General features: G+C 41.4%; 1 protein-coding gene across 1 annotated transcript in view; it reads left to right on the forward strand.

Moving 5' to 3' along the window:
• Svep1 (sushi, von Willebrand factor type A, EGF and pentraxin domain containing 1) overlaps positions 1–23,831 on the forward strand; it is a 180,004-nt gene that overhangs the window by 82,274 nt on the left and 73,899 nt on the right. The window contains exons 9-19 of the mRNA XM_021160495.3: positions 3,475–3,604; positions 6,971–7,078; positions 7,786–7,917; positions 9,038–9,232; positions 10,418–10,539; positions 12,803–12,911; positions 14,390–14,554; positions 15,125–15,358; positions 17,385–17,546; positions 20,184–20,345; positions 23,270–23,431. Coding sequence (XP_021016154.1) covers positions 3,475–3,604; positions 6,971–7,078; positions 7,786–7,917; positions 9,038–9,232; positions 10,418–10,539; positions 12,803–12,911; positions 14,390–14,554; positions 15,125–15,358; positions 17,385–17,546; positions 20,184–20,345; positions 23,270–23,431 — 1,681 coding nt within the window. The remainder of the gene's footprint in view (positions 1–3,474; positions 3,605–6,970; positions 7,079–7,785; positions 7,918–9,037; positions 9,233–10,417; positions 10,540–12,802; positions 12,912–14,389; positions 14,555–15,124; positions 15,359–17,384; positions 17,547–20,183; positions 20,346–23,269; positions 23,432–23,831) is intronic.

The raw sequence follows: 23,831 nt of genomic DNA on the forward strand, positions 1-23,831 counted from the left end.
CTCGCTTACAGGATCCCATGCTGTGCATAGGCACAGAGGACCAAACACATGCCTAGGAATCCGTGGCTCATTGGCTCAATGCCTCAATGTCAAGTTAAGGTTTCCATTGCTGTGAACAGACACCATGACCAAGGCAGCTCTCATAAAGGATCATATTTAAACAGGGCTGGCTTACAGATTCAGAGGTTCAGTCCATTATCATCAAGGCAGGAGCATGGCAGCTTCCAGGCAGGCATGTCCCAGGAGGAGTTGAGAGTTCTGCATCTTGTTCTGAAGGCCAACAGGAGAAGCCTGGCTTCCTCAGGTAGCTAGGAGCAAGCTCTCTCAACGCCCACCCCCTTAGCGACATATTTCCTTCAAGAAGGCCGTACTTACTCTAAACAGGCTGCACTTCCTAGGAGTGTTACTCCTTGAACCTAGCACACTTAAACTACCACATCCCACTCCATGGGTCAAGCATATTCAAACCGCCATACTCATATTCAGGAAGTCAGACATTGCATCAAAGAAAAGTCTCCTGCCAATAAAGTAGGCTCAATGATAGTAAAATGGCACTGTGAACATGTAGTCTCAACATTGCCATCATACAGACTGGGTCTGATGACACCAGAGTGAGGTCACTACATTTAGCGCATCTGGATGAATCACGATAATCTTTTCATTTTATAATTCTGTCACATCTCCTAAATGCCTTTTGCCATATAAGGTAACATTCACAAGTTCCAGAGAAGACATGGATGTCTTTTGGGCTACCACAAAGGAAAAGAATGCAAATTTGCCTAAAAGAAAGGAAATAGAAATGGAAGGACCCGTTTGTGGACAGAGGAATTGGATATGCAAGGAAAAGCTATTGTGTGTGGCTCATGGTCAGACTCAAAATGCAGTTGGAGAGGTCTGCCACAGAGAGAGAGAGAGATTCTGGAAGCTTGAAGAAAAAGAGAAGGAGAAGGCCGACTAGAGAAACAGAACAGGATTATTGGACAGTATTGAGAACTGGCTTGAGATTGGTGATCATTCATTGTAGCACAGTAACGTTGATATCTTCAGAATCAGGAGGGTTTTTTGGAACAGGCATAATGAAGCAGGTGGGGTAGTGTTCTGCAATAGAGAATAGTAAAAAATAAATAAATGAGAGAGAGAGAGAGAGAGAGAGAGAGAGAGAGAGAACAATTTCAGAACTTACTGTAACACTGCCCAAAAAAGAATGAACTCAAGGCAAGTAAAAGAAGGAAGGAACACAAGAGGCTTCTGGGACGACCCTTTTCTAGACCGTTGCCTTTCCTCTGATCATCCCTTAGGACAACTCAAACAAGGATGTTTATTGGTGGGATAAGAGAATGCTAAATTATAGGTGCAGTGTGGTAAAAAAAAAACTATAATTGTATGACTCAACTTGAACTAACTCAACTGGGAAAAATACCAATAGAAAATAACTGTTTATTCCCAGTCTTAAGCTTGGTTACTTTGGGATATAAAAATAATTTCTTTCTGTAATTAAAATCCACTTTCAAGGATTAAAAAGAAGAATCTTGCTATCTAAATAAAAATTTGAATCTAATATGCACTTCAAAGCTCTATCCTTCTACATAGCCCAGAGCTGGCCCAGGAGACTGGAAATCAGCACTGTGGATGCTCTTTTATTTATTCTGTACCCACACCCAACTCCTTGGGCTTCCCTAGAGTCAGAGTTGGTAACGTTAGCTGAATCGTGACCACCCCAACAGTGCCTTTGTCCTCTAGCACCAGTGAATGTTTCATTCCAAAGCAAAAGAATTCTACAGACGTTATTAAAGAATAGATTCTGAGGTAGGAAGAATATCATTTGTTATCTAAGGGAGCCGTGCTCAAAAACCACAGCCCTTAGGGAAGGAGCCCCAGCCCCAGCTATGGCTAGACAGTTCTGGTGAGAAAGGAGCTAGAGATGTGTAGTGAGAAGGCTCTGTGAGAAGGCTTCTCTGTCTTAAGAAGCTGGAGGAAGGATCCATTCTGGAAACTCACATGCTATGGCCTTTATGCTAGAAAAGGGAAGAACCAGATTCATGTCCGCTGACCCCTACTGGGTTTAACCAGTTCTCCTCACCCACCCACTGAGGGTCTGGATGTTGGGGGAGCCACTAGAGCATGGGCAACTCACCAGTGACTGTAGCACTGTACACCGATTTCCTGTCTCCCAGCAGCCCTCGGCTGCCATTCACTCCCAAGGAGAAGCCACTCATACAATCCCCTCCCAGAACTAGGACTGAATGCTGAGCTTCTGAGTCTCTTAATTGTTTAAAAAACAAACTACCATCAAATGCATACAAAGTCTTATCAAATCACTTCATAAAGGGCTCTCTAAGCTTATTTGAAATATTTTAAAATTCTAATGGACAATAAATATATTTTACTATATAATATTTTTACTCATGTGACATTTAACTTCTTTTTAAAGATTTTTTTTAATTTTATTTATATGAGTACACTGTAGTTGTCTTCAGAAAAGAGCATCAGATCCCCATTACAGATAGTTGTGAATCACCATGTGATTGCTGGGAATTAAACTCAGGACCTCTGGAAGAGCAGTCAGTGCTCTTAACCGCTGAGCCATCCCTCTAGTCCCTCATTTAACTTCTTAATGAAACAAACTAAAAAAAGAACAAAACAAAAAACCTTTAGACAGGTTATAATGCTTGTTATATAACATGCTAATCAAGTTTTTATTACATCACAATTTTCAAGCTAATGGGGAAGAGGGAATATATTGTAATATTATGTAAACATGAGAATATAATCTTTGCTGAAAACTGAGAAACTTGGGTTGGGATGTAGAGCAGGATTGAAGGGCTTTGCCTAGCATGAATGAGACCCAAGTTTTCATCCACAGACCACACAAATATCCCCAAATAAAAAACAGGACTAAAACTAGGACCTGCACCAACTTCCACTTAGCACAATTGAACATATTTATTATAGAGCTGAGAACTCTGACATCATAGTCCCAGACAATGGAAATGCAGACTCTTACCATGCTTTAAGAAAGAACATCTTTATTACCTATCAATAAAATATTGATAGTCTGGGGTCAAGTCAATGCATGAAGAGATATTATAAGGGAATAGTAAAAATATGTTTTAAATGGTGTATAAAAATGTTTATAAGAATGACATTTGGAACCAAATTAAAAGTTCTTCAACATATTTTCTCAAAGAAATTTTATTTTGTGCAAAGCATGATAGAAGCATTTAAGTCATTCTATGTTCTGAAGATCACACAAGAGTATGAAAGTGTTCTACTGCAATGTGCTTAAAAATCTAAGAAACAATATGTAAGCCACCTCTATTGTAAAGAGGTAATCTCAAAAATACACCTCAAGGATTTGCTTCGTCTTCTTTTCCCTTTATGAAATGCTGTGTCATCTTATTCATTTAGTGACCATGTATAAATCAGAAGATAAATGTACTACTGGCACTAGTAAATATTATTTGTCTCCATAAGGTGTCAGTCCACGTCCATCCAGCCTTTACCCCACCTTACCTCTTCCCAATTGGAGAAGTGGCCATCACCTACACGGCGACCGACTCATCCGGTAACCAAGCCAGCTGCACGTACTACATTAAGGTCATTGGTAAGTCTCCAAATCACGCAGGCAGTTTACAAAGACAATCCTTTGTATTCATCAGTGTCTGCTGCCCAGGTTCTTCCTCCTGGCTTTGAAACCCTCCTGTGTGGTTTTGTGGACTGACAACCCACACCTATCTGTCTCCGGTTTGGATCTCTTTTCTGAAATCCAAACGTAAAGTATCAAACCTCATCTAAAATGCGGCACGGTGGCTCATGCCTGCAATCCCAGCTCTTGGGAGGCTATGACATAAGGATCATATAGCCTGGGGTACATAGCAAGTTCCGGGCCAGCCCGAGCTACAGGAGGAGCTTTGTCTAAAAAGGACAAAGAAGGAAAAATGAAAGACTTCCCCACATGTATGTGCCACAGCCATCTCAGACCCAACTAATAGATTTCTAGCCCAGAAAATGATGGTGTCAACCGCAGAGCTACAGAGCAGAAACCAGGAAGTCGTCTTTGATTCTTCTTCCTCCATCACGGAATCCAATAAGTTATTAAGTTCCATACACTTCACCCACTTAGTCTCTCCAGTCTCTCCATCATCACAACCACTAGACTGTGAACAGATCCTTCCCTGCACCCCATTGGTTCATCCAGAAATAGGATGAAAATGTGTTCCCTCATTAAGTTATTGTGGCGTTTTTAGTTAAGACATATAAATCACTTGAATCAAAGCCTGATGCACATTATCCTTGTAAAAGCTAAACAATAACATTCAAATTTTGCATATATACATGTATTTTGTGTGTGTATGTGTGTGTATATATACATATACATATACACATACACATACACATACACATACACATACACATACACATACACATACACATACACATACACATACATATACATATATATTGTTACAAGTGTTTTGACTGTATGTATTTATACTGTGTGTCCCCAGAGTTTAAGAAAGGGCATCATATCTCCTAGAATTTAAGTTAAAAACAATTATAAACTACCACATGGGTGCTGGGAAAACCCCAGAACCTCTGTAAGAACAGCAAGTGTTCATAACTGCTGACCCATCTCTCCAGACCCTACATCTTACTCTGGTTGTTATGGATCTATTTTCCTTGCATTTAAATTAAATATATCCAATTCATTTTATTCTGTGAAATTTACACAGCTGCTTACAATAAAGACTGTATACAACATACTGGTCTGTTGTCCTGAGTTATAAGTTTAGATTAAAAGTAATCATGGGACTCAAGTAAAATCTATTCAGCCTAACCCCTTCTCTAGTATTTAGCTTTGTAGCTGTTTTTTCCATGTTGTGTTAAATGCAGGCTTCACCAGTATGAAAAACAGATCTTTTTATCTGGCTTTATGACTTCAAACATGGAAATGTGGCTTAAGAATTTGCCAAATATGAGTCTTTCCTAAGAAGGGCTGGAATGGTGAAGTAGAAAATATGTACTTGGGTGTCTAGCTAGACAGTAGCTGAATTTCCAAACTCTTATAGAGAAAGAAGAGGACATGGGAGACAGATAATGGGGAGACAGAGACAGGAAATATCCCCAAGCCTATATATTTCTTCTTGTCTTCATGTAGTGGATGGGTCAGAGAACTGCAAGGCAAAAAGGGAGGCTGGGCATTCAGGACTGCTGCCTGCTAACAACCAACAGTAGTTGACTAAGTCCCGGTTGTCTCCTGTACCCACAATTCACTTTTCAAATGCTCAGCTAAAACCAGATAAGCTTAGATGATGTTTGAATACTGATTCATAGTTTTGTTGGGGGTGAATGATGACTGCTTTCAGGCTGGCATGCTTAACCATGAGTTGACTTGATTCAGTCTTCTCAAAGAGCACTGACCTGCCAGGAGCATCTCTCCTTTCTTTGCTTTATTTAAGCTCCTTGTTTTGAGCAACTGCTGGGAGCCAGGAGCCATGCTATTCAGTGGAGACTTAAATGTGACCAGAAGGGACTCCATTTTACAGAGCTGCCAATCTAGGATAGCACTAAGCCCAAGTTATTATACTTACAAAATGGTGAATGAGTGAGGGACACAGAGACTGAGCATCTCCCCATAAAACATAGGTGAAAGCAGGAATGCGTGCGTTCTCAGGGTACAGCTCATTCCGTTTCAGGTTGTGTTTTCATGGACAGACTCTTGGCTTTGGTGCAATGACTACAAGTTATCAAGTTAATGACTTCAAGCAAGTTCCTTACGCTTGTCTGGTTTTCGTCCTCACATAAAAAAAAATTAAAATAGTAATTTGTACTTTACCCTTCAGACTTCAAAGGTGTATAATTAAGAACACTTTCAATATGTAAAGTCTGTAATGTGATTGAAATCCCTTCCTGTGTAATTTCTTTATTGTCCTTTACTGACATATATACATATATATGTAGCACATGTATGTATTATAAATATATATATGTATATCAGAATATATTTTTTCATGACACTCAATGATTAAAACATGACTTTCCCATCCCATCTCAAAACAGACTACTCCAGGCACACTTTTGTTGTGATAAAATGCCCTGATCAAAAGTGATAAGGAAAGGCTTTATTCAGAGTACAATTCCAAATTACAGTTAATCACAGAGGGGAAGCTGAGGCAGGAACTCAGAGCAGCTAGTCACATTGCATCTACAGTCCAGAGTGAAGAGGACCAAAGGTATCCATGATGTATGTCTGCTGCTTATGCTCTGCTAGCTTTCTTAACTACTACACAGTTCAGGACCCCTGTCTAGGCAATGACATCTTCTACCGTTATGCTGAGTCTGCCCACCCCTATCAGCAATCGACACAGTCCCCCAAAGGCTTACCCACAGACCAACATGATCCTTCAGTCGAGGCTCCTTTGTCAGATGATTATAGATTGTGTCAAGGTGGCCATTAAAACTCACCAGCATGCCACCCTTCAATTTGAATTCTAAGGCTCAATAAATTCATCAAGGTTGAAGGTCATAGCCTATGACCCAATCCAGGCTTGGCCACCCATCCTCAATAACCGGAAAGTCAGATAAATACTGCAAAACTTAAAAACTAGATTAATTCATTGCAGCTACATTGGGAAGAGGGATGAAGAGATTCAGCAAACCCCCATGTTCTGAAGTGAGGTTAAAATTTAAGTACAGACCATCTGAACAGTTCACCTCAATACATGGCCCCACCCACCACTGACACATCATTGTCTGGGCTTCAGTCTCATCCTATAAGATGGTCTAACAAATTCTTTCTGGGGGACAAGTTCCACCCTGGCTGGTACCTTTTTCTTATCCACCATGAGATTACCAAGGATCATTTGGAGTCCTTTGTTTCGGTAGTTCGAGAGTCTGACTGGGAGTGGAAGTGTCTCCTGATGTTCTAACGAGCAGGCATGACTTCTTTGTCTGATTCCATGCTCTGCAGATGTGGAACCGCCTGTCATAGATTGGTGCCGATCTCCACCTCCAATTCAGGTTGTAGAGAAGGAGCACCCTGCAAGCTGGGATGAGCCTCAGTTCTCAGACAACTCCGGTGAGGATGAACCAGATCTTGTCATAGGCTGGGTGACACTGGCCAGGTTCTACTCTTAAAAGCTTCTTCAAATGGCAAAAGAAGTGAAAGAAATAATGGCCAAGAAGAATGAGAAATAGCACCAAGTGGTGTGTTTAAATGGGCGTGTAATTTAACATTGGTGTCTTGCTCAGCCATTATGATTTCACTTCAGTACTCATTGGGCATTTATTAAACCGTTTCTAGGTTTTGAACTTGTAGGTTTTGATGAGTTTACAAAATTGAGCTATGATACCCCGAAAATATTAGAATTTCTACTGGCATCCTAGTCCAATTCTGTGCATTTGCACTTGTTCTGAATATTGGCTGAATGGATTACAAAAGGTCATAAGAAGTTGGGGGAATACCCAAGCAAAAGTCACTGAAGTTCATTTTAAAACACTCCCTAAAACAACAGGGAAATTATACCGATTTCTCAAACCACCAATGTTTCAACAGACTGAGTCAAAGAAATAGAGTTTGTTTAACAAAATTCCCTAGATGAATAGGATTTTTGAGTCTATTATTTCTGTGGTATGGCCTAAATCTTCTGTTCTCTAGTAGTAGGCAAATCACACAGAATGGACTGCTCAGCCAGTTTGCATAAATAGAAAATGGAAGCGCATCAGATGGATGGCTAATGATCTAACTGCAGTGTGATGCACTCACATCCCTTCTTCCTTCCATAGGGGCTGAATTGGTTATTACCAGCAGTCACACACAAGGCGACATGTTTCCTCATGGGGAAACGGTGGTGTGGTACACAGCCACTGACCCCTCAGGCAACAACAGAACCTGTGACATCCACATTGTCATAAAAGGTACTCTCTTCACCAGGCTCTTCCCCCAGCCTAGCTAACATTTGATATATGTGATCACTATAGTCCTCTATTATGTGGAGGAAGATAGTAAGTGATGAATTGTTCAAGCTGAAATGCTGGCAGATTGTAAGTTTCCCGTTGTCATCCTTGACCTTGTGACAGATTGTCTATGAGGGCGGCCATTAATTCCGGTGTTAACAAGAGTACCCCAGAGGGAAAGAGCCAGTCATAAAGAGATTTACTGGGTTGTCTTAGATGTTATTGGGTAGAGATCCCAGTCGTGGTTTCTGCACACGGGTGATGCAGAGAAAGAACCCAATTGCTGCTCATTCCAGGAAGTTGGAAGCCTGGAAGAGGCATCCTTCATCCTCATGGTGAAGTCTCAGGCAAGTGATGAAGGCCTGGAAGCTCCTTGCAGAGTTGCTGGGAGACTAAAAGCTGAAAGAACATGGATGGAATCTCACATCCAGAAGTGAAGGCAGCAACAAGAGATTGTTCAGCCCTTCAACAGGAATCTGCTGGCTTCTGCTTCCTCTCTTTTGTCCCGTCCCATCTCCTATCCTATCGGATGGAACTGCCCACATTCAGAGCAGGTTCTTCCCCTGTTGATGACTGTCCCCACTTGCCAATCATTTCTGGAAACACCTTCAATGGCTCCCGGAAGGGCAGTGCTTTGCTAATCTTATAGGCACCACTCAACCTGTCAAGCTCGTAGTCTGGATTTACCCTCACATCTGTCTGACATCTGCCTTTTCATGAACGATTTTCCTCTGAGATTGCAAAGTGTTGCTTTAAAGACCATGAAAAGGTCTTTGCTACATAATGTTACCCATGTTTCATTCAAGTGATTATTCCAGAAACACTAGTACAAGGTCAGACAGACTTTTACCTTCCTATGAAATGTGCATAACTCCTAATTGCATATTGGTGCAACTTTTCAACATCTGCCCACAATACAAAAACGAAAAAGTAGCCAGTGCTACTCTCCCATCCTGGAGGCCCTTGATAAAATATCCCAGGAGAGTAGTAGGCAGGAGTCCTCTTCTCGACTCAGCTTTAATTCCTGGACTATGCTGCCCTTACAACTATAATTGAATAATGCAGTGTTATTTTGACACAGGTTCTCCCTGTGAGGTTCCCTTCACCCCTGTAAACGGGGACTTTATCTGTGCCCAGGATAGTGCTGGAGTTAACTGTAGCCTGAGCTGCAAGGAGGGCTATGATTTCACAGAAGGGTCAACTGAGAAGTACTACTGTGCTTTTGAAGATGGTATCTGGAGACCACCATACTCTACAGAATGGCCAGACTGTGCTAGTAAGTTTCAATTCTGCACCTTTTAAAGTGTACAGCCATGTACACGGAAAATGTGTCGTATAATAAGAATGAATGGGAAGGGTGTCCTGAATCAGAAATGTATATGGTTTAAATTATTAGCCAGCCGAGTCTTGCTAGAGATTAGGTTACAACAGAAGGGCAGAACTATCTGCCCTTGATTTATCTGCTCATGATCTACCAAAAATGTTTGAATAAGTTTGTGAACGTAGAATTCTTTGCCTGAAGTTTCTTAGTGAAAGAACTTATGGAACTTAAGATCCAATGCAGGTGACAGAAAATAGTAGATTGTGTGGTGTCTTTAGATTTGACTAAGATTCAGAGGTGCTGAATCTGTGTAGGTGTGGAATGGAGTGTGTTGGGGAGGGGTAGTGGAGGATCGAACCCCTAGACTGACTACACCCTAAATCCTAGCAGCCTATAATGTAAGCTTTCACTACAAGAGCAAGGTTGCCTTTCTGGAAATTATACTTTCAAGTATTGCGACTGCACACAATAGTTAAAACTTTTAAATGTCTGTTAGTTGAAAATATAAGCACATAATAAAAACTTAGATAAATTTAAACAACTTTGATGCAGTCAAGATCAAAGGATCACTTGTTCACCCCACTGCTGCTTTTCTCATAGGACTGGAGGTTACAAAATACCAGATCAAAGCAAACTCACGGCAGTAGCAAGGCGCTGTGGTTTATTGTGGCCAGTGGATGCCTGGGAACGGTCTCGCTGCCACCTCTCACTACAAAAACAATCTTATGAATCATGTCAGAATCTCCCAAAAAAGAAAACAAATTCGATTTTACAAATATTCTTTAAGTCAGCATATAAAATATTAGCCATCAGCATGGAATTGTCGTGCATGTGTCCTAATCCCTGTAGAATTTGCCCTCCTCTGGGATGCAAGTTTGGAATTTCAGTTTTGTCATAGAAATCCTAAAGCTCTGGGTTGGGACTATAGCTCAGTGACAGAGCACTTCCTAGCAGGAGAGCAAGGAAGAGAAGGAAGTCAGGAAGTAAGGGAGGAGAAGGGGGAGGGGGAGGAAGGAGGTAGGGAGAAGAAGTGGAGGGGAAGGAATGGGGATGGAAAAGAAAGGAAGGAGAGGGAGTAAAAAAGTTAAATTTGTGTTGAAGCTCCACCCAACTGAAGCTGTTTTGCCTTAAATTTTCTAGTAAAACGTTTTGCAAACCATGGTTTCAAGTCCTTTGAGATGCTATACAAAACCACTCGCTGTGATGACATGGATCTGTTTAAGAAGTTTTCTGCAGCATTTGAGACTACCCTGGGGAATATGGTAGGTCCCAGGAGCCTTTGGCTGTGTGTTGTGTTTTGCAGGATACTACTAAGGCTGACTTCACTTCTCTGGGTCTCTCGCAACTGAAATTTCCATTCCTGAGTATGTCCTTCTTTGGAATCCAAATTTGTATTTGTAATTACTTATTCAATATAGACTTCTGAGATAAGTTTTAATTCAGTTGACAAACTTCCTGAATCAGAAAGTTTAAAAAATTTAGGGTCTTTCTGGTTTAAAAATGCTTGCTTTATTATTTAAAGTCACACACACACACACGCACACACACAGAGAGGGGGGGGGGGGAGAATCCGAAACTTTTAAGTTATATTATCTTAAGGACTGGTTGAACATATGAACATTTTTGTTTTTGTTGCTGTATTTTGGGTTTGATTTTGGGCTTTGAGAGAGGGTCTCACATAGCTCAAAGTGGCCTCAAAATTACTCTGTAGCCAAGGATGGCCTGGAACTGCTGTTCCTGCTGTCTCCACCTCCCGATTACACTGCAGTAGTTCTCAATCTGTAGGCTGTGACCCTAAGACCATCTGTATCTCAGATATTTACATCATGATTCATAACAGAAGCAAAATTACAGTCATAAAGTAGCAATGGAGATAATTTTGACATGGGAGGGGTTACCACAATGTAAGGAATTGTATTAAAGGGGCCTCGCATTAGGAAGGCTGAGAACCACTGGATTACAGGCTTGTACCATCACACCCAGTATGTGTTACAAGGGATTGCATCCAGGGCTTCAAGCAGGTGAGGCAAGCTCTCTACCACTTGAGCTATGTCCTCATACAAAAGGATTTTCTATTGTATGCATTTTTGTGTAGGTCTCAAGATAGTAATGTAATAACCTTAACTGAATCAAATGTCTAGAAGGCAGGAGCCGCGCTTTTGTCTGCCAGAGTGGGTGGACATTTGTTGATTTGCTTATAGACATAATAAAGTGCTGCCTGCTAAATGCAGTGTTGTCATGAAAATGTTCAGTGCATAAGCTGGCATATACTTAATAAGCCCTCACTTTAAAGCGTCTTACTTAAGCTAACTTGGTAGAGCTACATTCCAAATAGGAAAATCAGTGTCACCATTGCCAGAGAACGGAGGAATGCCTGTGTTCATCTGGTCACTCTGAGTTACAGGTCTGTACTGTAAAGGGCAATGACACATTCATTCACACCCTAGCACAAACTAGTGAGCGAGTGCTCAAATAATAACTAGAGCTCACACTGGAAACTGTGTGAAGTAACTGCCATTCATGCTACTGGCCTTCTTTTGTCTAAAACAAACTACAGTAGGCTAACGACAGTAAAAGTGGATCAGAATGTGACAATGAATGCCCATTCATTTGATTACTCGTCAGAATCTATGTTCTATGGGGTAACCTTGGCAAGCCTTATGTACTTGTAGACTTCACATCCCAGTGAATGATATGAACAATAAAGCAATTACAAGGGAAATAGACAAAATGCCAGGCTGAGAGTGCTACAGGATAAGACAGTACAGAGCATGGGAAACTGGTGGTGTCCTGCTGGGAAAGAGGAATGAAGAGACGAGAAGGAGAATCCCTCAGCATAGGCGTAGGAAGCCTTGCTCAAGACACGGCTTCTACAAAGGACAATGAGGGTGGAACTGACACATTATGAGGCTTCAAGAAGGCAGAGGGGACACGAGGGTCTGGAAACAGAAAGAAAGCTTCAGAGTGGGAGTTCCCTTTCCAGAACTGCTCAGAAGACCTGGATTTATAATGTTTCCAGAATCATTTTCCAGAAAATAGTCCAGAACTCTGGAAAGTTGAACTTCATTTAGAGCAAAGATGAAAAGAATATAGAGAAAATATGACCTTATCCATTTTTCTTTTACTGATGGGGTGTTTCAGAGAACACAGGGGGAGAGCTAGGGGACTAGAGAGGGTGGGACATAACATCAGAAAATGGGGCTAAGGGATGTAGGGTAGTCTCAAGTCAGAGATAACCCAGGAGTCCTGGGCTTCCTCTGGTGGGTGACATAAATGGAGATCAAAAAGTATGAGCTTAATACTGGTGATCTGAGACAGTAAGAGGCTGAAAGGTGAAGGGGAGGAAGGGAGGGAGAGAAGGAAGGATGGATAGAGGGAGGGGGTCTTTTCATAACATTGTAGAGATCTGTAAACATAAAGGGCCCTCCCTCATCCCGTTGAGGGAGACAGGAGGTCCTGGGAGCCAAGGGTTGTCCAGAAGTGCACAGGGGTGTGAGCGTGCTCTGTCTTCATCTTCACCTACAGGTCCCGTCCTTTTGTAACGATGCTGATGACATTGACTGCAGACTGGAGGACCTGACCAAAAAATACTGCATCGAGTATAATTACAACTATGAAAATGGCTTTGCAATTGGTAATCATATTATCTAGCAGCGCTGATTTGCAAGATGAATCAACAAAGCAAAATTGTCCCACAAGAGTGATGGAAAGAGAAAAAGAAAATTTAACCTTTTTTTATCAAGTAATTTAGGATAACTATGTAATCTGATCCTGTGATAATTCATTATAGATATCTTAAATTTTGGTGTGAAATAAGTCACTTTAAAATATTAGTGACTTCAGGATAAAAGTCACAGTGTGATGGCAAAATTTTAAAAAGTGACCTATTACTGAATGTGATCATAACAGTTACAAAATACTTAAAGAATATTTTTCTTTTTAAAAAAAATATAAAGCTCAATGCTGTAGAAACTTCCAGTATTCTACGAGGGTGACACTAGGGAGAACTCCCAGCAATAATTTTTATATGGCATTCAGTTGGCCTTGCAATTAAGCCATTTATTCAAAATAATCCAGCATGGGAAATATTCATAGTTCTCACCCATGTTATAAAACCCAGTTATTAAAATTCTAAACGTCCAAGTCTAATCAAAATTTTAAATGTTTTTTCCAAGTAGACAAAAATTTTTATCAAAGATTCTCTAAGTATGGTAAATCAACTTTGAGTAATTGCTACATAGTATTTCTGGGATACTGTGTAAACTGAAATCACAAAAATTCTTATCCCAGCTTTTTTAAATGCACGCAGAATGCCAACAAATCTCTGAAGAAAGTTTACCTAAGTGGACAAACAGGCTCTTGAACACAGCTTGTTTAAAGATCATAATTAAGTGTCAGTGTGGCCAGAGCAACGTAAATATCACATAATTAGCTGACTTGATTAGTTGAGCCAGATATTAAAGAAGACTAGGGCATGTAAATTGTACCCCTCTTATTACAGACAAAGTTATGAAGTCAGGCTCATTGTCGACATCTATTAATGAAGGAATTGGAGTGCAGGAAAATGAAAGCAATTTGGCTGACATTGCACAATCAAATGTCACACTTCATAAACTGAAAACCTGGTGTCTGGCGTCAATCACAGTGGCATCAAGGTCACTTCAAAAGTCACACATATCCATGTCTTCTCTGGAGACACAAACCTTTACTTCTAGTCTGCCTTTGCCGGCTTTCCTACCTTCAATATGTGAAGCAGATATCCTGAATAATATTTTTTTTTTTAAAAAAAGTCTGATTGTGCTCATTAAGCTTATAAAACTATTGGAGGAAGACACAGAAGAGAACTAGGAACTGATTAGAATTCTGCACACACACACACACACACACACACACCCATTACCCCTACATTGAGGTTAATTACCTGTTAACTTAAGTGACAAATTCTATATACTTTCATAGGTAAAAGGATAATATATATTAGTCTCCAAATTAAATGCAAAAATGCCCCCAAAATGACAACATAAGTCTTGAGCCAAACCATTTATACACCAGGGTTAGCGTGGAGGAAGAGGCCCCTGTCTGACCACTTGTTTCTCTGCCTACTCTCATCAGGACCAGGAGGCTGGGGTGCAGGCAACAGGCTGGATTATTCCTACGATCACTTCCTGGATGTTGTACAGGAAACACCCACTGATGTGGGCAAGACCAGATCGTCACGGATTAAAAGAACTGCCTCATTGTCTGACCCCAAAATTCAGCTAATTTTTAACATCACAGGTAAGAATAAACTTTCTATTTGACAAAGCAATATGAGGCGAAATGTGGGGCTGGGAAGCTATTTCTGATATTTATCATGCTTTATGCTTGTTAGGAATCACCCTGGAGATGAGAACTAGAGGGAGCAGCCTGCTAAGCATGGTCATTGCTTTGCTGTTTAGTGTCACAGGGCTCCTTTCTGGCTCTTGCAGACATAATCACCTGCTTTGCTCACATGTTGACAGGATGAACTAAGGTTCCCGTTTTTAAAAGCAAGAATAAAGACTAATAAGTCAACCTGTGATGATGAATTCCCGCAACAGAAGATATTAACCCAGACTCTAAGAAAAAAGGATTCAAACGGACATATTTTGTTTTTAATACTACCCATGTGTGACATATCCAGCGAGAACTGGTTGAATTTATTATAAATTAATTTTTCTAATGAAGTACTTTAATATATGATTTCATTGGGGATAAAAATTATTATTATAGTTAGTACCTGACACATGTTTTATATGTGTGAGTGTGTGTGTGAAAGTGTGGGTGGGTGTGAACACGCATGTTTAATTTTGTTGTGTTTTATCTCAGCTAGCGTGCCACTCCCAGAGGAAAGAAACGATACCCTTGAATTGGAGAATCAGCAGCGACTCATTAAGACATTGGAAACAATCACCAATCGCCTGAAAAGCACCTTGAATAAAGAGCCCATGTATTCTTTCCAGCTCGCCTCAGAAACAGTGGTGGCTGACAGCAATTCCCTTGAAACAGAAAAGGCTTTTCTCTTCTGCAGGCCAGGCTCTGTCCTGAGGGGGCGCATGTGTGGTAAGACTCCCCTGGGACCTAGCTCTTCACCGTGCCCTGGGTCAAATGAGCTGGGCACAGACGTTTTCCACGTGTGTTTACGGAACGTTAGTATGGAATAGGCATTTTGCATTGTTGTGTGGTCGTTGCTATACTATATTGTCTCAAGAACCTGAGTGCACACCATGGTTGGGGACAAGCCAAGGATTTTGATGTGAAGGAAACAACTCTTGTTTTCATTTCTAGCTCTGTAAGCCTCGTAGTGATGCTGGAGAAATGCTCAGTGGTTAGAGCACTTGCTGCTGTTGTGGGAGACAGAGCTTAGTTTCCACATACACACTGGGCATCTCACAGCCACTGGTAACTGCAGCTCCAGGGAGCTGATTCCCTCTTCTGATTTCCTCTTCTGGCCTCCACGGGCACATGTGTTCATGTACACACACACACACACACACACTCACACACTCACACTAAATCTTAAAAACAAAAACAGCTTCATAACTTTTTATCAATTGCTCCCAAAACAGTAACTCACATATTTGACCACTTCTGTCTGTCAGGTGCGTACCTCTCCCATTTAATCTCATCCAGCATCATTATGATGTGTCGTTAATGTCAACACACAGCACAGAAAGCTAAAGCCAGGGAGATACTGGACAAGTTCAAAGGCAGAAAGTGGTACGACAGAAACTCCTAACCACACAGCCAATTACAGTGTTTTGATTTTTTTTCAATTAAGGTAAAATTCACACGAATATTTTATATGTACAGTTCAATGGCATTAAGTTCATTCACAGGATGCAACCGTCACTTGTCTATTTTCAGAACATCTTCAAAGTCTCCTGTATGCACTAGTCACCCCACTTCTTCCTCCATTTCCCCGTTACCACTTATCTACACTGCTACAATCTGGATAAACTCCAACCTATTTCTATCACACACACACACACACACACACACCAAACACCACACCATGAATGACATGAATCTCAGGTTAGTCTCCCTTAAGTCCCGGGACTACTTAAGTATCATGTTCATGAAGCCTTCTCCTTACGTTCTAGCTACCATGCCTATAGCTTGCTTTTGCTATCCCTAGTGTGACAAAAGTCAACTCATTCAAAGCCGTTGTTATAAGCCTACTCTGGTTCCATCTTCCCTCTCCAAGAACAATCAGGAATTGACTTGACCAACATTTCTCTCATCTCAGTGGCGCCTTCAAACCTGTGCTAACATAAAATGTTTGTGATGCAGCATGGCTCCGCTTAGGGCCCACCCGAGAAACAATGCCCCTGCCACAATAGTGATAGAGAATTAGGAAACCATTTTCAAATTGCACCCGGGTAATAGTTGAATTCATTAGCATCTCCAAATCACCTGGGATGAAGTTCAGGTGTCTCTCTAGCATGCTTTGATAACCACCTGCTCAGTGAGTGTAACACTCTACTTGACCTCAGAAGTTCCATGACACTATGAATTCTAAAGTGTGCCCATTGCCTTGGAGCCTTTTGATCAGAGGTTTTATGCCTAAAACAGCTCCCTCCGAGGGCAAGAATTCTCTCTCTTGTTTAGTCTTTCTGTGTTGACCTGAATTCTGTGATTGGAAATGACACTGCAATGGATAAATAGCTTCATTTTATTGGGGGCGGGGGGGGGGGCGTTGTGTGCAGAGAGATAATTTAGAAACCATCTTCAATATCAGAAAGCCATTACAAGCGTATCTAAATATTCATTCTTTTGTCCTTGCCTTCAGTTTTTTCTTTGTTAACTATGCATTTTCTATAATGCTTTCCTCTATTTTTTTTTAAAGCCCAATCATATCAATCCTGATTGGTCAATAAAATGTATACATCTTCTCAAAAAAAAAAAAAACTACTACTATTGGTTTTTAGCAATCTATATCTGGAAGGTCTACCCACTGTGAGTGTAAAACTCTTACAGTGAAATTTAACCTAAAAACAGTAGTACCTAGAAACATGCTTCCTGGGGAAAAGGAACCGAAGGCTGCCATGGTTGTGGGACTTGAATTTCCTGCCTGCTTTGTCCACAGTCAACTGCCCCCTGGGAACCTCTTACTCTCTGGAGCATTCCACCTGTGAAAGCTGCCTCATGGGATCCTACCAAGATGAAGAAGGGCAGCTGGAATGCAAGCTCTGTCCCCCAAGGACTCACACGGAATATCTCCATTCAAGAAGCGTCTCTGAATGCAAAGGTAGAGGCTTAAGGTTTGACCAGAAACAGTTGGATTTTGTGCCCAGTTGTAACGGGAGGGAGGTTTCTTTGCCAATCGCTTGGTCTTGGTCAAGGCTTCTGTATCAAAACATAAATTAACAATCATACCCATTTTTAATGAAAATTTTACATGGCACAGGAGCCTTTAGAAATGAAAACAAAGAAACTCGGAAATGTGTGTGTGTGTGTGTGTGTGTGTGCGCACGTGTGTGCACATACGTGTGTGTGTGTGTGTGTGTATGTGGTGTGTGTGTGTGTGTATGTGTGTGGTGTGTGTGTGTGTATGTGGTGTGTATGTGTGTGTGTGTGTGTGTGGTGTGTGTGTGTATGTGGTGTTTGTGTGTGTGGTGTGTGTATGTGTGTGTGTATGTGTGTGTGTGTGTGTGTGTGGTGTGTGTGTGTGGTATGTATGTGTGTGTGTGTGGTGTGTGTATGTGTGTGTGTGTGGTGTGTGTGTGTGTGTGTGTGTGTGTGTGGTATGTATGTGTGTGTGTGTGGTGTGTGTGTGTGTGTATGTGGTGTGTGTGTGTGTGTGTGTGGTGTGTGTGTGTATGTGGTGTGTATGTGTGTGTGTGTGGTGTGTGTGTGGTGTGTGTATGTGTGTGTGTATGTGTGTGTGTGTGTGTGGTGTGTGTGTGTGTGGTATGTATGTGTGTGTGTGTGGTGTGTGTATGTGTGTGTGTGTGGTGTGTGTGTGTGTGTGTGTGGTATGTATGTGTGTGTGTGTAGTGTGTGTGTATGTGGTGTGTGTGTGTGTGGTGTGTGTGTATGTGGTGTGTGTGTGTGTGTGTGGTGTGTATGTGGTGTGTGTGTGTGTATGGTGTGTGTGTATGTGTGTGTGTGTGATGCTGAGCTTGATGATGAGGTGAGTGGCTGTGTAGAAGTACAAAGGGACAAAGAGTAAGAGGGTGTTGCCAGAGCCTGTTTGTCTGTTCTCCCTGGGTCCTAGTGTCTTCAGAGGCAAGAGTGCCCCTTTCCTCTGGAGAGCAGAATGAACAGGTCTCTTATGGTCTCAAGATCTACTGTGAGAAAGAGAAATAGGGAGTTTCAGAGAGGCCTGCCTGCTTCTACAGTGCTTTCACATCCCTTTAGGTTAAAATATTCAGTATGCGGCCACATGTGGTGGTGTACAACTTTAATCCCAGCATTTGGGAGGCAGAGGCAGGCAGATCTATGAGTTCGATGCCAACCTGGTCTATAGAGGGAGTTCCGAAACAAACAGGGCTACACAGAGAAGTCTTGTCTCAAAAGCAAAACAACACTAAAAAATATCCAGTATGCTGACTTCCATGCTTTGCAGTAGAGCAGCAGTTCTCAACCTGTGGATCCAAACCCCTTTGGGGATCAAAGGACCCTTCAATAGGGGCCACACATCAGATATCCTACGTATCAGATTTTTACATTACAATTCTTAACAGTAGCAACATTGCAGCTATAAGGTAGCAACAAAATTAAGTTTATGGTTGGGTTCACCACAACATGAGGAACTATATTAAAGGGTCGCAGCATTAGGGAGGCTGAGACTTACTGGGGTAGAGGGTTCTTAGCCCTGTCTCAATTCATCAGTCTAAAAATAGATGAAATAAGAGCAGTGCTAAAAGCAATTCTTCACATCCTTTCTTATAGTTATAAAGCACTAAGTGAATGTTTCCCTGGTCCAGAAAAATCATTTCTCTCTGCTTGGAACTGTGCCTTGCTACATGCCCACCCTTCTCTCAGACAAACTTCAATCCACATTCATTAACTAGCCTGAAACTTTCTCATGAATCTCACACTAATTAGTAGGAAGGACAGAAGGACGTTCGTGGCACTTCGAAATCAAATTAGATGTAGACAGCATCTAACAAATACTGTTAGAATAGTGTTTGATATGATGTGATCAGTAATCTATTGACTTGGAAATGAATCCCAGTGGACACAGTTGAATAAATTCTTGCCTCTAGGAAGTGCAGCGTTTTCCACATTTCTCCTGTTCTTCACAACACAAGTCTCTGGTGGAAATGTTTTCTTTCATAATGAAGGTTAACAGGAGACACACCTAACTGTTTGAAATTTCTCCTCCATGCTATGGATCTGAAGGCAGTTGTTCGTGTTTATTGATAAATATAAATTCTAGGAGGTGCTGGGTGATTGGAAATGCCCCAGAACTGTTAGCAATGCTGACAACTAGAGTCTGTTGGAGACACTGAAGGAAAAGACAGTGGGTCAATGAAGCTGTTGGAGGAGGCAGTAGAAGAATCTGTCCTCCCTAGAGATGTGCACTGCTGTGTTTAGATGGATGGAGGCCAATCTGAGTTTCCCTTCCTGTCCCTCTTCACACAGCTCTCCCAGTGCACAACTTGCTTTGAAGATAGTGGGTCACTGTGGTGTCTATTTTGAGCTTTGTTTAAAGACTACTAAACACTCTATGTGGTTAAAACTCTGATAAGCAGCGATGGAAGGAATTGGGCATATGTCTAAAACTTAGTGGTATACAAAACCTTGTGTCACTAGCTATAGAGGAAGCATTTGTGTTTCCTTTTCTGTCCTGCCTTAGACTGGAGAAGCCCTACCCTGCACCCAACTAATTTTAAACAGCTTCATCCTGTTGCTCATTGCATGGTACGTTTCTTCTCAGCTCAGTGTAAGCAAGGCACCTACTCTTCCAGTGGGCTGGAGACCTGCGAATCGTGTCCACTGGGTACTTATCAACCCGAATTTGGATCCCGGAGCTGCCTCCTATGCCCAGAAACCACCACAACGGTGAAAAGAGGAGCCGTGGACATCTCTGCTTGTGGAGGTTATCACCCATGTTTTAGATGCTTATATTTATTTACATATGCTAAGTCCTCTGCATGGAGGAACGGGGTGCTTTTAACAAAGCCGAATGTCCACAGTATGCAAAGAATGTAAATAACTGTCTTTTCTTGGGGAGTTCCTTGTTTCCAGCTGGTCAGCACTTCAGTATAAACAACAGAGTCTCTGTATATAGCCCAAGACTTCTGTAATAAGCATGAGGTTGCATGGTACCACAGACGTGCAGGTTTATGGGTTCTGTCCCTGGGGTATTCATGCACTGGGTAAATGTGCATTTCTACCTAGTATTCTGGAATGCCAACCTTTACAATTTCCGGGATCACACTGTGGCAGCTACTGGTTTAAACAGAAATGAAAAGGTCAGCATTCCACTTTGAATATCTCGACCACCCTAGCTGACTATAGTTACCCAACCAGAAATTCCTGAAAATGTAAGCAAACAAGAAGATAAAAAGTTCACACTGTCTCAAAGCCAGAGTTGACAGTCAAAATTGATGGATGATATGGGTTGCAGAGATGGCCGAGTTACTACAGGCTTGCTGTACAAGCATGGGACCTAAGTTCAGATCAACAGCACCCATGTGAGAAGCCAGGCACGGCAGCACACATGTATTCCCAGCAGTGGGGGTGGGGGCAGGAACAGGAGGACTCTGGGGCTTGTTGACCAACCAATCTTGTCTATCCATGAGCCCCAGGTTCAGTGAGAGATCCTGTTTTAAACAATAACATGAAGAGTGATAGAGGAAGACACCCAAAGTTGACCTTTTGCAGCCTCCCACACACACAGGTATACACACACATGAACATATACACACATATATACACACAAACACACTCAAATGTCTACATACACATGAACACATACACAAATGCATCATAATAACAGTGTACACACACATAAACATACACACACTCATGAACACACATATAAACACACACACACATGCACACACACGCACACACACACATTCAACCTGTTGCTAGAAACTCCAAATTTGTTTCTCTGTAAAGCCAGTGGAGCTGTATTTAGAGTAAATGGTTGGTCAACTGCCTCTGAAGTAACAGAGGGTAGCTAGAAGAGCAGGTGTACGTGATGACATTTAAAAGTGTGAGTCCTCTCATTCTTGATACTTTTATTTAAAACTTAAGGTTTACAGCCAGAGAGTAAAAAGTTGTTTTCTTATTGGAGGGGTCATGTTCCTAAGAGCCAGCCTCCTTCTAGCCCTGCTCTCCAGGCTACACAGCGAGGCAAGCACACATCTCCATACACAGCTATAGACATAAAGAGACCAAGATTCCTGGGAACTGGCCAAGAACGGAGTTTACTTGTGACCGAGGGTGGGGTGTGTCTAGAGCTGAATCTGAGCTAATGGAATCCTCATATGGGAGATAAATGTTTTAGACTTAACAGATTCCTTGAGTAGTGTTCATCAACCTACGGTTTTACCAAAGCTTTGAGAAGAGAATTTTTCTAAACGGCGGTTGAAGTGTACAAACCTTGCCTGTTGCGTCAAAGCAACCTCCAGTTTTGTTTTATGTTTCACTTCAGTGTCAGATAAAGAAAAGCCTCACAATATGCTTGGGATGGATCTGCTAAGTACTCTCTGGTTTTGCCACTATGTGAGCTAATTTTGAAAGAAAGTCTGCAGTAAAATAATTCGGCCTGTGCCCCAACTTCCTCTGACCACAAAGCAATTGGAATGTTTTATAGGGAACTGAATTCATATTTGACTTTTCTTCCAGTCTTCTAAGCAAGCCTTGAGGTTTGTTCAACATTAGCTTTGCAATTAAGCAGTTCTAATTCCCAGAATGTGGCAGAATTCTGGTAAACGCCCCCACACCTCCTCGTATTCCCACCATAGTTAGCCACACTCAGTTCACCATGAGGAGAACCGGGACTAGCTCAGCATCTTCTGTAGGTTGGGACCAACACTGTTGTACTTTAAATTGAAGTATATATGATTTATAAAAATGGACCTTCACATACTTTCTCTTAGTTTTCATCTCCCTTCCTTCCTTCAATCTATCTTTTTTGTTGTTGTTGATTTCCTTTCGTTTACATTGATTTGTTTATAGATGTGTTGTTCAGGTTTTTTGTTTGGTTTTGCTGTGGTTGTTTGCTGAGTTTATCTTACATTTTGAGAGGACCAGAATTATACCATCTCTCACTCTGACCCTTCAAGAGGATGTTAAAATGGGAACTGAGGGGGAATTAGTGACCTCTGGCACTAGCTTTGGAAACATATTAACTTGTTCATCTATTTATTTGTATACATTTAGCAGGCATGGCCTATGGCATGTCGATCCCATACCTATGTGCTCACTGAAGTCAAACAAGCTTACACATCACACCATCTTACATTATTATACTTTGTTCCATGGGAAAGGTTCCTGAAATCTATGCCATTGGTTTATAATACAGTATTATCAAGTGTCCTGTAAACTTATGTAAAGGCCAAATTTATTGAGATCCATGGCTACATTTGTTCTCCTTAACACCATCTATAAATGATACTTGCAAGGTAATAATTCCCCCTGGTTATCTCAGTACACTGTTTCAAATTTGGCCTTCCTATTAATATTAGTATTAAGTGAGGTTTCTACATTCTTTCCTCATGATCAGAACATTAAGGCATGTTTATACTATGTATGTTTAGCTTTGTATTATGTACTAAAGAGTACTGATATGAAAATATGAGCCTGTCTGCTGCATATATAAATATAGACGCAGCATTTCTCATCGTATACATTGGTTGGCTGATTTAATTAGGTGTCTGGGACTTCCTTTTCCAAATCTAAAGAGCTGACACAAGTGTTTCAGTAACTTTCTCGAAACTGAAGTCTAGGGAGCTTATTTTAAATGTAATGTGTAATTCCATGCACACAAATGATTTCTTTTCTTCCCAGTGCCCTGCCCGGTAGGAGAATTCTCCCGTTCCGGGCTAACACCCTGCTACCCTTGCCCTCGAGACTATTACCAACCCAATGCAGGGAAGTCCTTCTGCCTCGCTTGTCCCTTTTATGGAACTACAACCATCACTGGCGCCACGTCCATCACAGATTGCTCAAGTAAGTTCAGCCTTCATCTACAAACCCCATGTTGAATCTTACCTGTATTTGCCTCTCTGGTTCCTTCTGCTCTCAACATCACCATTAAGGTAGATTCTGGTATCTGGGCTTATTAATTCATTCTTCTGTGATCTTTTAAAACAATTTTATTACATTTATTTATGTATGTCGTACCTGTGTGTGCTCACTCACGCATGCATGCATGCATGCACGTGCCACAACTCTCATGTGGCAGGAAAACAATGTGGAGGAATTCACATACTTTACAGCCGCTACCACGTGTGTGCTAGGATCTAACTGAGATGGTCACGCTTGTCGGCAAGTGCCGTTACTCAGTATGCCATCTTACCAGATGACTAAGGTCCTCTAGATGACAAGACTAGAAGAATTATTTTGGAAA

Source organism: Mus caroli, unplaced genomic scaffold (genome assembly GCF_978045245.1).
Source record: "Mus caroli unplaced genomic scaffold, Mus_caroli_1 scaffold_6, whole genome shotgun sequence".
Classification (NCBI taxonomy): Eukaryota; Metazoa; Chordata; class Mammalia; order Rodentia; family Muridae; genus Mus; species Mus caroli.